The 17,073-nt window shown below is 40.5% G+C and overlaps 1 protein-coding gene across 3 annotated transcripts in view; it reads left to right on the forward strand.

Annotated features, from left to right (window-relative positions):
- akap7 (A-kinase anchoring protein 7) overlaps positions 1–4,527 on the forward strand; it is a 51,185-nt gene extending 46,658 nt beyond the window's left edge. For all 3 annotated transcript variants that reach the window (XM_008398105.2, XM_008398108.2, XM_008398106.2), the window contains one exon: positions 1,447–4,527. In XM_008398105.2, coding sequence (XP_008396327.1) covers positions 1,447–1,661 — 215 coding nt within the window. In that variant the 3' untranslated portion in view covers positions 1,662–4,527. The remainder of the gene's footprint in view (positions 1–1,446) is intronic.
- Positions 4,528–17,073: the final 12,546 nt, after the last annotated feature.

Raw genomic sequence — 17,073 nt, forward strand, 5'->3', positions numbered from 1 at the left:
CAGTCGCCCCAATAACCAGAACAAAGCAAAGAGGACTTTATTTTCTCGATAGCTTTGGAGGGAAACGTCTTTCCTGACATTAAAACCTGCTGTAAATCATATCGAGGATCCGTCTGAGTAAAGAGGGAGGTGGGTAGGTGGGTTGGTGTTTGTTTGATGTCATGTCAGATTGTGAATCCATTGAGAGACGGAGACAAAGAGGAATGAGAAGTCGACACATGGTGATGGATACCTTGTTGAACTGCAGAAGTTGTTACTTTATTGTTCTTAGTAAAGCTCTAAAGCAGTGGTTCTTAACCTGGGTTCGATCAAACCCCAGGGGTTCGATGAGTCGGTCTCAGGGGTTCGGCGGAGCCTCTGCCGCAGAGGTAAAGACACACTTGTGTAAAGTCGTGATGACGCCCCACTTTGACGTCACTTGCTGCAGAGGATCACGTTACATTGCTTAGCCAATCAGTGCTGCGGAGGAGCCCTGATTGAAGGAGCTCCACTGTCAGCATGGATTTGAACTTGTGTCTTTAATTACTTAAGCAAAGCTCACAGTTTTTACTAAATTCTGTAGCTTTCGGTGAACTTTTGGTGAGGCTACTGCCTCTAGTGGCGTGGGGGTGGTAACACAACAAATATAATTGCATTATTAAATCAGAATACCGCAGTCTTTATTATTTATTGTTAATTTTTAATTATCTTAAGAATGTAGAGCTAATTAAATAATCTAAACAAGACCTTAAAGTGATTCCAGTTTCTCTCGATGGCCAACCTGTTGAAACTGTGGAAAATTTTAAATACCTTTGGTCGTTCCTGGACAGTCAGCTCAACTTTGCTCAAAACACTGACTATATTTTGAAGAATTGTTCTCAGAGACTCTCCCTTTTAAGAAGACTTAGTGATCATGGGGTTACCCAACTAGACTCTAGTTGGGTCAAATGTCTTGAATTTGGGGACAAAAATCATTTTATTTATGACGAAAGAAGGGTTCAGTGAATGCGCATATGAATCTGATGAGTTCGGTACCTCAAAAAAGGTTAAGAACCACTGCTCTAAAGGATCGAGGTTTCAATTTAAATACGAGTCTGAAGCGGTTTGTTTGAAGTGACGAGATGGCAGCACATGTTGAAAACCTGTTCCTACATTTGGGAGTGTTTGCATCAGCATCAAAAACCCCACAGTTCGATCAATCAATCAAATCGTATTTGTATAGCACATTTCAGCAACGAGGCATTTCAAAGTGCTTTACATCATAAAAACACAAAGTCATGCAACAGAGAGTCAGCTATCGAAACATTACAATTAGTCAAGTGCCAATCGTCACATTCTTAATCGATTATGCTCCAAAGGCGACGCAGTTTTGCTGTTTTCTGGAAGTTTGTTCAAGATTTGCGGTGCATAGAAGCTGAATGCTGCTGTTATATCAACTTTTTTTTCTTCTCCACTTCTTCCCCTCAGGTGGACGCCGCCGCTCAGAGCCCGACGAGGCCGAGCTGCTTAGGGTCAGCAGGAGGTTGGTGGAGGATGCCGTCAGCCGCGCCTTGCAACAGTACAAGCAGGAAACGCTTCAAAACGGGGGCGGGCCCAATGCCGCGGCGCTCCAGATGCCTGGGAGCACAGAGGAGACGAAGACGGACACTACAGCTAACTCCTCCACGGACAACAGGAAGTGACATCTTTGCGCGGAGGCGCACAGACTCTGAACGTCCAGTGGCCCAGAAAAGATCAGCCAGGCCTGGCTAAGCAGGGGGGAGCGGGGCACTAAGACCCGCCCTCAAAGCCAGAACCAATCACAGCACGCCTCCCACCTGAGCTAGCTGGGCAAAAAGTGCTCAATAATTAGATAATATAGCTTCACGTCCTAGCAGCGGCGACTGTCCTAGCAGGACACCTTGTTAATTAATTTGCCGCTGTCCAGACATGGACGTATGTGAAGCACTCCTCTAAACACAGGCTTCCCTGTGAGCTGCCACAACAAACTGCCCATTCAGAGAAGAGAGAGTTCAATTTTCTAGGAAACGTTGGTTCGACTTCACCTGCGCTCCGAATGAGCTCGGAGGACGTCCTAACGGTCAGTTTCATCGCTCATCACTGTGTGGCCACGAGCTGGACTGACTCACCAAGGCCGGATTCTTCCAACTTGAATCGTGGTCCAAAGTTTTCCGACTTTGGTCCTCACACGCCTTTGTTTGTCTGGCTGCCGTCTTCAGGACATGGATTTTCTTGAACCTTCCAGCATTTTAACCGTTCAGACGTCTGCCTCCACCAGGTCACAGAAACACAAGCTTCATGTGTCGTGTGAGAGTCCTGCATTACCCAAGTGACAATCATTTAGCTCGGCGGCTGCTGATGGCGGGTTTTGAAGCCGATCTGGACTCCAGCGTCCAGCTTCTTCCACGCAGTGCATTAAAATAACAGATTAATAACACTAACGTCGCACAGTTCAGGAGGCCTGGAGGCAGCGAACGCCAGAAAACAACACGACGACTCGTTGCCAAGAACACATCTGTACTTGATCAATGCCAAAACTGACACCATTGTATTGCTTTCCTATCTGCTGTCTATTCTGTCTGAAAGAGTGGAGATGTTGAAACGGGAGTATTTATTTTACGTCTGCCGTTTTAAAATCTGAGGCAAACTCTTTGCGCCGAATTGTCGAAGACTTGCTGGGGTCGGGGCTGCTTGAGGCTCGACCCCAAGCAGCGTTTTTTTTTCCTTCTGGACATTTTTAGTCGTAATCCGAGAAGCTTTCGTTTGGTGAAAAAGGTGCGGGCAGCGATTCCGATGGAAACTCTTAAGCTCTTAAGTTTACTAACTTCCATTTGTTTCTCGTTTTTGATTTGATTGTCTTTGCGTCGCGTGCGGCTCTGCAGATTTTTAAATGAATTCACGGCGAAAGCTCCCGGAGATATTTGACAGTGAAGTATAAAACAAAGATGAACAGAGTCATTTCATGACTTTTAAAGTTTCATTTGCTTTCATGCAGAAGCGGAATCTGTTTTCTGGAAGTGAAATATAATTTCATGTTTTTTAAGAAATTATTTTTTTCTGCCATCTACAAGCAAAATAAAATTTTTGAAAAACTTAAAAGCACAGAATTTTAAATTTTTCTTTTTAACTGCTTTTTTTTATTATTTCAGCTTTGGTGGTGGCATTACAACAAGTTTTTGTGATTATAAGTTTGTTGTAACTTGGCGTAATAAGTAGGTAACATTTCTAAATGGGGTGAAAATATCTCCTAGATGTCAACCTTTGGTTTAAAATTTTGTAGTGAAATTAAAAAAAACAACTACCAAACAAACGTGGAAACAGCCTTTGTGTTGAATCCAAGCTATTCGCAGTTTTGTTTCTTAGAAGCCAAACAGCTTGGAGCTTGAAATTACAGTTCAGTCCCTGTGAAATCCAGTGAACCACGGTCACTGTGGGCAGCAGCTCGTTCTGGTGGACGTTGGAGGCTTTTTGTTTGTTTGCTTTGATCTTTTGCTGTCACCAGATCCTTAAATCTCCATGAAAAATCCCCTTTAAATGCAAAAGTTCTCCTGTTGGCCTCTGTGACTGTTCATCTGTCTCTGAAAGCCTGCGTGTGTGTATGTGTGTGTGTTCTCATTCACATCGTGTACAAGAGTTGTTTGATCAGTGGATCCCCTTAGAAACTCCTGTCTGTATCAATCAAGACACCATTTTGTCCTGCGCCAACGACAAATGGGCCTTTTCTGTTTGTCTTTCCATGTATCCACGTGTATGTTGGGCGATGTGTGTGTGTGTGTACGAGTGTGTGTTCTTTGTACCGTGTATTGTACATCTTGTTCTGCCATGTCTGAACAATAAAACGGGATATACGATTTAAAACCAACATGTATCTCTGTCTCCTTGGTGTAGATATACATAAAACATCACTGTAATTGTCTGTACCCTCTGTATGCTGAAGGTAAAACCATTTTAGAGGAGCGACTCTCATGAATAGCATAGTTCTTAAAGGAGTACACGCACCTTTTACCAGGGCAGTCGACTTTTATTTGAAATCTGGATTTGGATTGATGTTCAATTTTTTTTAATCTCAAAAATAATAATTTTATCCTGGATATGTTTTTTTATTTGTTTTTTGTTTTTTGAGAGCTGCAAACATATTCAGCGTTTTCAAGCTGTCACAAAATGTTTTGGATGGGACCTCAAGTACTCCCAAACCATCGTTGGCGATCGGTTTTGGGAACAAAGCAATTTAGAGGTGAAAATTTGCAATTTGCACATCCACTGTTTATTAATCGGGGCTTTTACAAACTGTAAAAATTCAACACTCCTGGCACATTTAATGGGTTCATTTACAGTTTTAAGCCTCTTTTTTTTTTTTTTTGATAAAGTATGCTAATTATAAGCCAGCATTTTCACTTTGAGTGCACCCACACAAGTGCTGATTGAGTTGCCTCAGTATACCGAAAACGAGAGGGTACTGCGGTGAAAACAGAAAATACGTTCATAAAAAATGTATGTGATTCATGTGGAGCACAGTAGAGTACTGTCAATAAATAATATTTTGTATGACTATAGGCTGAGGGGTTTTATTTGGAGTATCCTAAAAGCAAAAATGATGGTTTTGATTTTAATAATTCTACTTTACAATGTAGGAGCAAGACCAGCTGACAAGACAGCAGCAGAAGATTAAAGTAAATGTTGTTTTCAAAGATTTTAATTGAGGATTGTGAGATTAACTCAAGGGAGTTATATCCAGTTCAGAATTATGTGGGGAAAATGTAAGAGTGCTCACTCTATTTTCTATTTATGAACAAATTGTTTTTTTTAAAAATTATCTTTTTTTTAAGACACTTGTACTCCTTTTTCCTCAGTGACGCATCTGATTTTTTTTCCTGTTTCATGCCATCAACATGTTTAGGTTTTCTCACTCTTATAAGAGAACATTGGCATCTTAATTGGAAAATTTTGAAAAAAAATATTTCCAATTCTCAAGAATCACAACCAAAAGGCCAGTGCCACATTTTGCATTTTAAAGCATTCTAATTTTAAGCTAGTGTTTACACTTTGAATACACCCACGCGAGCGCTGCTTGGCCTGCGCGTGCAGACCAAAGGGGAGGGAGGACAGCAATGGAAACAGAGAATATTTTCACACGGATTCAGCCATCTTTACTTCAAACCTCAGTGAAATCTGGGTTTGAAATAAGACGTTGTACTACCATTAATTTGCTTTAGATATCAGCTTTTGTCCTGGAAAAGACTGGCAGCTAAATGCTAATTTTTTTTTAACAATGTAGGAGAGTGAGAACATAAGATGTTAACAATTTAAGATTCAATACATTTAACATCGTACAACAAAGATAGCATTAGCTTCTGAGTCTTGCAACATTGGAGCAGATAAAGTAATAATACTGACATTTTACAGGCTTCTCTTTCCTGACATTTGAAAAATAAATAAATAAAAAGCAGTGTCTGTTCCGTGGCTTTCCTCGGCATTATCAAGGACACATTTTAATAAATGAAAACTAAGTGCCAAGTCTGTGAAATGGGTCACGGCGGGTGCCGCCGACCGACGTCGAAAAACTCAGAAGCTCCTACATTTCACAGCTTCCCTCATAATGTGAGTATCTGTTGAATCACGCTGAGTAAAGCAGGCTTGGTGGGGGTGTGATTTATTAGCTGGCTGACCTATCAGTCCGTGATTTCGGGGTGGCGGGCGGGAGGCTTCACACTCAGCGCGACTTGTCCGCGGTCGGAGGGAAAACCAGCAGCTTGCCAAATGGGCCTGTCAGCGGCGTCATGATCCATCGCGGCGATGTGGCTGAGGGCGGTTAGCGAGCTGCCTTGGCAACGTGACCGAGTTTGTCTGAGGACAGATGGTGTCGTAAAAGACGATCTTAAAAATGACCCCTTCGAGCCCTAATTGGGTGTAAATGTAGCAGCCTCATGTTCAAATGAGGTTTCAGGAATAGGAATGTGTCGTGAAATCATATGCGCCGTTAAGCGGAGCCCAAAGCAGCTGGGTTCATTTAAACGTATTACTGGCACTCAAAATACATTTGAATGTCCGAAATGTGGTTGTTGTAAAATACGTACTCAAAAAATACCCGAATGTCACGCTGCTGACTGTCCTTTGTCCTAAATTATTGAAGGTGAATATTCATGAAGCCTGTTTAAGGACCACCTGGGCTACTTCCCCAGACGCAACTGTGACTTTGAATACTTTAGTGCACATTAAGCTGAAAATATGAGCTGTTCTTGTTCAACTTTAGCATTTCATCACTCTTTTGTTCCTCTTGTCACTGTGTATCAACTATTCATCCATCAAAATACTGCTAATCTGTTTAATTTCCAAAATATATGCTTTCAGATTTCTTCTATGTTTGCTTGTTTGTCACACCTTCGTGTTTCATATTGTTCAGCTTTTTTTTCATCAAAGATAACCCGAGCAAGTTTTTGTATCAAGCTATATTTTTTTTCATTTAACTGAAGGAAAAAAGGCTGAAAACCAGCCATCTTTCTGTAAAACTGTACCTCATTCTGAACTATGAATCTATGATTTACAACTTTTTGCTTTCTTTTAATTAGGCTTTACGAGCCACAATCAGGCCTAATCACTGCCAGATCTGTACAAGTGTTTTCCAGCTATTTCTTGTGACATTTTAATTCTTACAGAGCAATCTAAAAAAAAAAAAAAAGTTGCAAAACCTGGCCCCTGTCCATGGAGTGAGTGTAAAGCATCTCTTTTGCTTGTTCGGTACGGTGTGTATACATGATGTTGTGCATGTTGTGTGTGTGTGTGCACTCTCTGATGCCCACAGGGTTTGTTCTCTGCTTTTTACTCTGGTTGACAAAATATCTCCTTTTATTCATTTCTATTTTAGTGCGCCATCTCTGCCTCAGAGAACAAATGTATCTCTGGGAGAGTGTGGGTAAAAAAAAACAACAAAAAAAACAACTAAGTGCTCATGCATCTGGCCATCTCTCTGGCATCTCTCATATGTATGCAGCTCCGTCGTTAGCTGCACGTGGCAAATCCGCACTACTGTAAAAGATAAATGACAACAGAAGCGGTGTCGGCCGAAGCTGAGAGCTGAAAACGAGCAATTATTGCAATATTAATTTTAAGAAAATGAGGGGGAGCGGGAGGGTGTGAGGGAGAGTGAAAAGAAGAGCAATTATTTGGCAGCGGAGAGCTCAGCTGTGAGGCGACACAAACATGATCAGAATACGAACAAGCTTCCGTCACCAAGAAAGAGAGAAAGAGAGGGAGAGAAAACCTGCTCAAAATAATGACGCCATCTCTGTGGCACACACCCAGGGAAGCACAAATTACAGAAATCCCTTCAGCAGTCGAGGCAAATCACCTAAAGACGTGTCTGAGCCAAGAGCAGATCATCAAAGACAATAGGTTCAGTCTGAAGTCCCGGTCCTTAGCTTATTCCTGCTTCCTGTAAAAAACAAACCAGACACCTGAGGATCTCTTCTTGAAGCCCAGGTAAACTCGGACAGTGATTCATGGACTAGGACCTTTGGTCTTTAAGCAGAGAAACATGTAATCTTGTTCTCTACAAAACAATTTGCCAATTTTTCAGATAGTGATTTGGAGAATGCTGCTCAACATCAGCGTGTTAAGATGTTACTCATTCCTTTGTCTCCTTTACTTAATGCCTTTAAGTACTAAAATGGGTATTTTTCCCTTATGAAACATAAATTAGCAAGAGTTTTTAGCCCTTTTTTAGCTTCTTACAAAAATATTTCATTCTTGACATGTGTCTTTAACAATTGAAATGTTTAAAGAGATGTCAGATGGGTTAATGTACTTTGTGATGCGTTTGTCTTTAAGTTGAGATTTAAACTTTTTAAAGTATCAAAGATAATCTATGTCTGATTACATTAGTCAAAAAAATTCTGTGAATATTATTACAGAAACAAGCTTTAGTACTTTCTTTAAATGACTTTTTATAGCAAAATAAAGATATATATATTGTTGAATTATCTTAAAATGAGATGTAGACTGTTATCCACCTGTGACTTTTAGCTTATTGTTTTTTAAATGTCAAGAATCCTGAGTTCATTCTTTCAGAAAACCACGTCATCTTGCCCCACAGTGTTTGCTGGTTAGTTCACAAGAGATTTAAAACTGAAAATAAAAAAGTCTAAAGTGGTTATAGAATGCATATCTGTGGGGCACTAAAATCCAGAAATCGTTTTAGTTAATTAAATTTACACTCTGCTGTGGGTATGGACACATTTTACAGCTTTTTTCTGCACACGGTAAGAGGAGTCGGGGTAATGAGAACATTTTTTTTATTTTTTATTTTTTCACCGTCCCCTATTAATTACGAATAAACCGCTCAGGAAAAAAAGAGCTTAGAGTGGAGTATGTAATGCGCTTTTTGTGGTCTATTTTTGGACCGGTTTTTATCATGGCCGAGCCAAATCTCAGCCTGGTGTGAGCGCAGGCTGCAGTTTCTCCTCTGGGCAACTCGGATTTTTATTCTGGAGGCCAAATAAACTCTTCACATGTTTCTGTGACCTCATCTTGGCTTCCTTCATGGAAACACTTCCAGAATCAGACCGTCTATCCACGCTTAGCCGTGTTTACTTTCCTTTGGATGGTAATAACGTTAAAAGAGCTTGTTTTCGTGAGTATTTTTTTTTTTTTTTTTTGTGAATTTTAAACCGAATAAGGGTGATTATTACTGGGGGGGGGGGAACTTGAAATGAGTTTATGGAAGTGATATTTCTGTTTTTTCAGTAGATGTTGCTCAAACATAGTTAGGATTTTATTAAAACATCATCAGCCTCCCGGTGCTCTCAGCATGACCTCGATTGTGGCTGCAGTTTCTCCCTATATTTGGGGCATTTGTCTTTCTCACCAAAACAAATTTTTTAAAAATCTATGAATGAATCAAAGCAAGTTTTGCACCATGCATTTTTGCTGCGTTAAGAGGATTATTTGTGAATCAGCAAAACATGAGGTGACAAATGTGAACCTCATGTTTGATCCATTCAACAAAGCAGAATGGATCAAATACGCCGGTGCCTTTTATTGACATAATTTCATAAAAGTTTGAGTATGAAATGGTTAGAGATACATTGTGTGTGAACTGGTAACATTTATTCGGTCAGACTTTTTGTTCTACAAAAATACAAGCACGCGATAATAAACATACTGCTTCTGCCCATCAACTACAAACATTAAAATTCATTTACTTTTCAGACTCCTCCAGACAAAAATGAAGACGAAACAGAAAAATATTTCTTCTTCAGTATCCCCATAAATAAGGAAGCGTGTTCAGTTGTATGAAGTGCTTGCAAGGTCTTCTTGATGATGCTGTCTGTAAGGCAGATCATCTATCCGAAAGCTGCCCTGGGTGCTGAAAGACGGTAGTAAAACGTAATGAATTTTTCATTAGTTTGGTTGTGGTTGTCCGCAGCCAGTTAAAGATGAGTGTTTACACTCTGTGAAAGATTCCTCTTAAGACGTGTGCGGTATTTGTGGCCAACGCGGCTTCAAGAGCCGCGCTCGGATGACAAACGGACAATAAGAAACTGTGGATTTGTTGACGTTTCACTTCCAGCCACATCTTTGCTTCAAACTCTCCGGCGAAAGCATCTCTGATTCACGTCGATAAGCGAATTACCTGCGGTCGCCTCGGAGTGTTTGTTTGGTCCGAGTCTCCACGTCCATATCGACTATTTTAATACAGCTTTTAATATCTTCAACCCACCGCCACCCCACATTCTCCTTTTCAAGCTGCGTCGGACCTAATCAATGTCACGTCCACTGTTGCTGATGGCTGCTTGGCAACCGAGACCCCCGGGGGCTTTGTTGTTGCCATCCTTTAGCCCTCCTACAAGTGCAAAACAACTGAGCTAAAAACAACTCGGTGCGTAAGTATTCACACTCTTCAGCTTGCTTTCTTTCTTTCTTTCTTTCTTTCTTTCTTTCTTTCTTTCTTTCTTTCTTTCTTTCTTTCTTTCTTTCTTTCTTTCTTTCTTTCTTTCTTTCTTNTCTTTCTTTCTTTCTTTCTTTCTTTCTTTCTTTCTTTCTTTCTTTCTTTCTTTCTTTCTTTCTTTCTTTCTTTCTTTCTTTCTTTCTTTCTTTCTACCAGTCCACTGTAGCTCTGGCTGTGCGTTTAGGCTCGTCGTCTCAAACATCTCATGCTCAAACTTTGCCCTGTTCACAGAACAGTTGGATTAATGCAGAAATCAAATTAAACAGAAGTGGACTCCAACTACTGGAACAGGAAAAAAAAAAACGGTGAAAAGTTTAAAAGGGATGCGAAGCCTTTTTCCAAGCCTCCAAACATAAATGGTCTCTCTCTCAAACGTCCAAACAAATTATCCAGGCAAACTACCGTCTAACTGCTGAGAAGGTCAGAGAAAAGACGCAAACGGGCAGTGTGTCCTCATGATGAAGTGTTTACCAGAATCCGGTCTGTTCGACACACACACACACACACACGCACACACACACACACACCAGCTGCACTCATAGGCTCCAACACACGCCAACCTCTTCTGAACAAACAAACAGCTCCGGCTGCTGAATATGTTCAAGCGTTGTTTTGGTCTGACAGATGCTCAGCAGCAAAGACGAGACAAACTTCAACTTTTTTTTTAATCGATACCTCAGGGTTCCAACTTATTTATGTTGTCCTCACTGACCTGCAAACAGAAGATGGAGAGCAATTATATTTTTTTTATTGGATGAGGTTAATATTACTGTGTTGTGGTTTTTTAAAATCATTAGATGGATTATCTTGGTCACATGTGTACACTGAGAAGCAGTCATGCCTCAAAAAACCCATTTAAAGTTTTCTACAATCACTGATTTAATCACAAACATCTTATTTTTTTAAATTTGGGATCCCAATTTAAAATGGGTTATTTTTGCACTGATGGCTGCAGTAATTCCTTGCAATGTATGACTAAAATCCACTGTCCTGCTTGTTAATATAGTTTGAAACAGCTGCTCTGATCACCAGTGACAGACTGAGAGTAATCAGCAAAATGAAACTTTTCTTTTTAAAATCCACGCAGTTTGAAAGTATATTTTCATAAAAAAAATAATACATTTCAGTCACTGAATAGGAGATAAATAGCATTTACTTTTTACCCTTTCTACGCAGATCTGACAGGAACACAGGTGTGATTTCCAATTAAGTTCCAGGAAGAAGAAAAAAAAAATCGATCGACAAACATCTCAGAGGTCAACACTGCCTGCGGTCACTTTGGTCCATCCATTAATCTCCTCTCTTCTCTCCTCTGTTCCTCCCCAATCAGTCTCCCGCTTCTTTATCCTCGACTATCTGCTGCTGGTTGAAGACATACGATCGCTGGAGAAGGAACCCAACGTAAAGGTGAAGAGTTAATTACAAGCACAGCAAAAATACTTCAAGGTAGTGAGCCAGAAAGACACAATACACACACACACACACACACATACACATCGACCCCAATAAATTCAGTTACTGAGGCAACCTCAGTTGAGGAGAACTGGAATGGTGCAGGTGTGTTTAGCTCAGAGCTTCTCATTTGAGACTAAATTAATGAAAGGGTTGGATTACTCATGACTGCTGTGTGGGGAAAGCAGCGAGTAAACAAAAAAGCCAGCGATGCAAACGCTTTGCAGATAGAAATCTTTAACGTGAGACAAATGGAGAGCTCAGGGGGAGTTTTCAAACACTTAGATCAGGTTGCATCGTCTAATTCCCATAAAGAAAATTGTTAAACGTCTAAAATAATCAGAAAGTGTGGGCAAGCGAAAATACCCAAACATTTCTCACTATATTCTGCTCTTTGTAATCGACTGAGTGTGTTCTGATTGTTCACAGCATCTAAAGCGTTTTGGTGCTTCCTAATTCTCAGGTTCTGCAAGTTTACATCCATGTATGTGCATGACTATGATGATAAGGTGCATGCTAACATGTTCACTGGAAAGGCTAAGTGGATTTATTTGAAGTTCACTGGAGAAACCGTGAGCATTCAGTATCCTACCTGCAACAGGAGTCAATGTAAACGACCTCAGTTTAATTTAGGAAAAAAAACATTAGTTCTCCCCAGATCGCCAAGCGTACAGCTAGTCAGAGCACCTCTCTCAACACCCGACAGTAAGACCCAAACACCATGCTTGGGCTAACTTGGCTAGCTCCCAAGCAAATTCCAGCCATCTTCAAACAACTCAAATCACAATTGTATAAAAACTTTCTGCTTCTGGCTCGAGTAAACTGTAAAAGACAGATCAGTTCCAGAAAACACAGTTGTGTGGCAGTTTCACTTATTACTGATTCTCTCAGTCTCATACATTTCCTTCAGATTTTTAATTTTAATTTTTTTTTACTCTAGTCAGCTTTGGCTTCACATATTCAGTTTTGCAAAGTGTGTTTCACCTCAAAGCATTATTGCTAAAAGACTGTGAGCCTTTCACTCTATATAGACTTCTTCAACATGAGCTTTAATATAAGAAAACAGTCATATTTGTGCCATTTCTATGACGGTCCATTGAATATATGCCAAGATAGTTTAGACATAATGGAAATGTCAAAGGTTAAAAGGAAGGTAAGTGGTCTGACAAAGCTATTTGGTTTCATCCTTTAGTGACCCCGTTATGATCCACAACGCATTAAGTTATTTCCACAGGGACAGCAGTGCTGAAGCAACTGATGCACCAACATTAAAATCCTTGCTCACTTTTCCGACCATGTTGTTTGCGCCACATCTGGCATGTTTGTTTGGATGTAGTCTTATTGGGACATATCCCAAAATTAGATCAAAATAACTAAAAATTCTACATTAGACAGATAAAAATATCTGCTGCCAAAGTTTAAAAAATTCTAACGCTTTTCATCAGCAAAATTTATACCAACAGACTGTTTAAAATCGGGACCTGGAAGATTCTGGTGGAACTGTCCTCATACAACAAGAGGAAAACTTGCTACTCTAACACATTTTTATGCATTTTTTTTTAGCTGATATTTCTAAGCCCCATGTTGGAAAAATAAACAAAAACCTTCACCTGAAGGCTTTTGTTTTTGTTTTTTTTTTTTACTTAGTGATAGTAGATCGATCTAAATACGCTGTTATCGTCTTGTAATGTTTAGTGGTTAGCTTGTTGCTACTTTGAAGAATTAGCACAGCTAAATGTTCAGCTCTCCTTGATAGAAATCATTTCTTCCATCAGTGCCAGCTTTTGATGCGGACCACAAGGGAAGTTTCCCAGGGCAACACGAGACGATGGGGCGCACAAGCACCATACCATCTCTGGCACAAAAGCAGAAAATTTCAGTAAATAATATTTTTTTCACAAAAGCAGAAATATATTTGAACAGCTGAACGGGATGAGAGAAACTCATGACCTTGAAACCCCCATGAATTGACTCCACAGGGGGGGGAGGATGCAAACGTAAGCGATTCCACAGCCAATAAGTTTTAGAACCTCGAGTCCTAATTTTGTATTTACCTCGTAAATAATGAGACCAGGCCACTCAAGTACCTCCAGTGCTTCTTATATCATGGTTTGAGAATGTCACAAGTAGAGGACCTGAAAATATGTATTGTTAAAAAGGTGAAAATGTTTCCAAAGAGTAAAGAGGAAGTCAGTTAGTACCAGAATGGGTGGAAAGCTGCGGTAAAAGTAATTCATAGATCCAGAATCAATATGGAAGGACACGTAAATCCTGTCTGCCGGTTCGTTTTCAGCTCATAATCCCTACGGATCGCCAGGCTAAATTTAAACCCAGCCTTTCCACACGACGGTCGCAGCGCTAAAACAAAGACGCACAAATCCAACAACAGCTTCGCCCAACCAACGCTGCGATACTTGGCTGCTTGCGCCGCCACGTCCCGCCGGCCGTCGCGTTGCCACGTTACATTTGGGAGGGGGTTTGAGTTAAATGGATGAGCCCACAGGCCATAAGGGTGCTGCACTCTCTGACCTACATCTCTGCCTTACGGGGAGAGAATGCGATGACTCAAGCTCGCACGCACAGCGCAAAGAATGGGATTAAAGCGCAAGAGAAGCGGTGGAGATCTGATTAGGACCGGGCGAGAGCGACGCCTGCGTGAAACTTTGCGATGCTGAAGCTGCCTGGATGCAAGCCTACCGACACTCAACGTGAAGCTGCAAGTGAGGGCGGACAAGAATTGCATTGGCGCTGTCCTCGCGATGAACATCACAAGAGACCCTCGAGTCTCTGATGTAATTTGAAGAGACCTTGCATAACATTCGTGTAATTCACTTACAGCTGACTCTCTAATGTGATCTAGAGTGGAAATGGGAGAACAATTGATATTTTCCTGACCTTATTGTTGGCCTGCTACATAAACACCAGGGTTTTTATGAGGTTTTTATAAGCCCGTGCAGCAGGAATCGACAGGATGGAAGGAGTGGAGTGACGCTACAGTCCAAGCAAAGGCAGAAGAGAAGCCAGGAACAGAGCAACAGAGACACACTGGGCTCTTTACTGCAGCCTCCATCTTCACAATCAATAGTAAAAAGTAACTAGACACCATAAGGAATCTTCAGGGTTTTTTTTTTTTTTTTTTTTAACTCCAGGATTAATACCTGAGGTCTTGTATATCTAACATGAACTTTTCAAACTTGCCTCTGAATTTTGTTTTGTCTTCATTGCCCTCTTATATATAGAAAATAAACAGATATGCAGAAAATGACTCTCTTTAGATGGGGTAATCATCAGAAAAGACAACGTGCTGCTTCGATCACTATTTTGGTGACCAATATTGACCCCGAAAAACTACAATCACCAACTCTGGGATTTGGGAAGGACGAACAGCAGGGTGCAATTTTCATTCCAAAAGAGGTAACGCCTGTTTTTATGCCCAAATTAGGGCAATCTAGTTTAAAAGCACGGGAGATTACAGTGACGGAATTAATAAATGTTACATAGAGCACCAGAATTCATTCTGATACATAAGCACCAGCTGAACATTATTAATGTAAAGAAACTCTTACACAATGTTAAATGTTAGGAAATCCACAATCCAAGTGCACAATCCAAGTGCTTTAGTAGTCAAATTGAGAATATTTGTGATAATTATGGATTAAATTACTGTATTAAATGTAGTTGGTTAAAAAGTTATACAGTGAAAAGTCGTTAAACAGTGTGCCTCTTTCTGGCCTTACAAATATGTTTTTATTATTCCACAAATTTGCTCTTTAATTCAGCTGGTGGTTTGCTACTTTGCATTCTTCTTTTTTTTTACCGTGTATTCTGGGCATGGAATTGAGGACGTGGGTGGAGAGGGTCACAGATTAGCAGCATTCTTATCATCACACCGAAGCTAAAGAAAACTATTCCAAATTTAGGTGCTATCTGAGCAAGGAGATGTTACATTAAAATTGTGCAAATATTAACAGACTTGTCTTAATCACTGCACCACTTTTTAATTGAAGAATTGCTTGGATTATTAAAATGTGGTCGTCAATGTTTATTTTTGCCTCTTTTTATTCTAGAAAACAAAAACCTTAACTAAAGAAAAACTGGAAAACAGCAGGGAGAGAAAAAAAAATCTCTGAAGGCCATCTGTTTGGATAAAGCTGCGAAAACCAAAATATATCAAGAAAAAAAATTTACATTTTTGTTAGCAACAATGCCCAGGGCAAAAATAATCTATTCTTTCACAGACTCTTTATTTTCCCTGAAATTGTGGACATTTGTAAGCGACAAGGATTGATGACTGAGCAGCTGAATTAGGTGTGCAGGTTATGCTCATGAAAATTTTTTGCCAAACTCGCTTTCCCAATGCCAAACAGATTTTGTGGAGGCAGTGTGATGGTGTGGGGAGGCGTCTCACTCACTGGGGAAAAACAAACGCTCATCACCGTTGATTGCAATCTTCATGCCAAAAGACATCGAGGTAGGTTGGAGAGAACCGGACGGCCTACTTACAGTCCTGACTCTGGCTACAGCGAACACTGTAGGATCAGATTTCTATCCCACTGCAGGGTGGGAAGGAAACAGAACAGGCAAAGTGCAAAGACCTGGTGACCTTTGTCACACCTGGTGTGACCTGGTGACAAAGGTCACTAGGTCACACGCTGGTGACCAGAATGAAGAGGGACGGAGTGGCAGACCTTTGCTGATGTGTACGGTTTACCCACACACGTTTTGGATCAGAACTTTCTCTCCACAACTGCTCTGGACTGACTGCTCTAAAATATGACACAAACCAGATTACCAATATGTCACGTTCAACAGGAAGTGCACATGCTAGCATTAGCCTAGCACTGCAGCAAAACTGCTCTAAACAAAAAACACCGTCAGCAGGAACAAGAACGGAGTTTGTTGAAGACTGGAGCAGTATGTGTGAGGTCAGGCCTTCACATTTCAGGTGAATATTATAGTAGCCTTCTGAACTGAACAGCAACATTAATTCAAGGCTGTCCAGTAGATTTCCCGCTAGCTAGGGAAACATTTGCCATCGCCAAATAAAACGAATGCTGCAACATGCCGAGCGGCATTGGTGAGTCAGTTAGGAGAGACGTAGCACTACTACAGTAGATCATCTACTACTAGAGGACTATAGAGGGTTATTTTACTGCTATTTAAAGCTATTGGGTTCTGTATTCAAGGCCCCGATTTTCACAAAAGCTAGTGCTGGGCCTCAATGGATTAATATCCTGACCCAGACATCCAAAGTCAAACGTTGGATCAAATTTTAAACCTCTGCTGGCCATCTGCAAGGTTTTATTAACCAAAAACGTTAGAGTTTGCGTATCAAATCCTACTCATTTCTTTAGCCTACTTATTGCAGTCAAACTCTAAGCTTTGTATAGTGTTCACCTAAATATTTTAGCACTTTATTCTGGCAAAAATACACAGGTGTAAAAGAAAAGTGTTTTGTCTTCTTGGGCCAAAAATATGGCTGATGATGTACAAGAAAAGAATACGGTTTGTAAAAATAAATGTTGGGACTCCCCCTACTGGCATACAGTCACAACACAGTCAATATATTGTGTATGACAGCACATCAGTTTGCTCTTGCATGCTTGACACTTTGATGACCTGCTTGAGAGTGACGGTCAAAGAAAAGGTGTTTCTCCAGAGAGAAGAATGAGGATAAAATGACCTGACAAGTTCAAATC

The sequence above is a fragment of the Poecilia reticulata genome, linkage group LG21 (genome assembly GCF_000633615.1).
Source record: "Poecilia reticulata strain Guanapo linkage group LG21, Guppy_female_1.0+MT, whole genome shotgun sequence".
In the NCBI taxonomy this organism is placed as follows: Eukaryota; Metazoa; Chordata; class Actinopteri; order Cyprinodontiformes; family Poeciliidae; genus Poecilia; species Poecilia reticulata.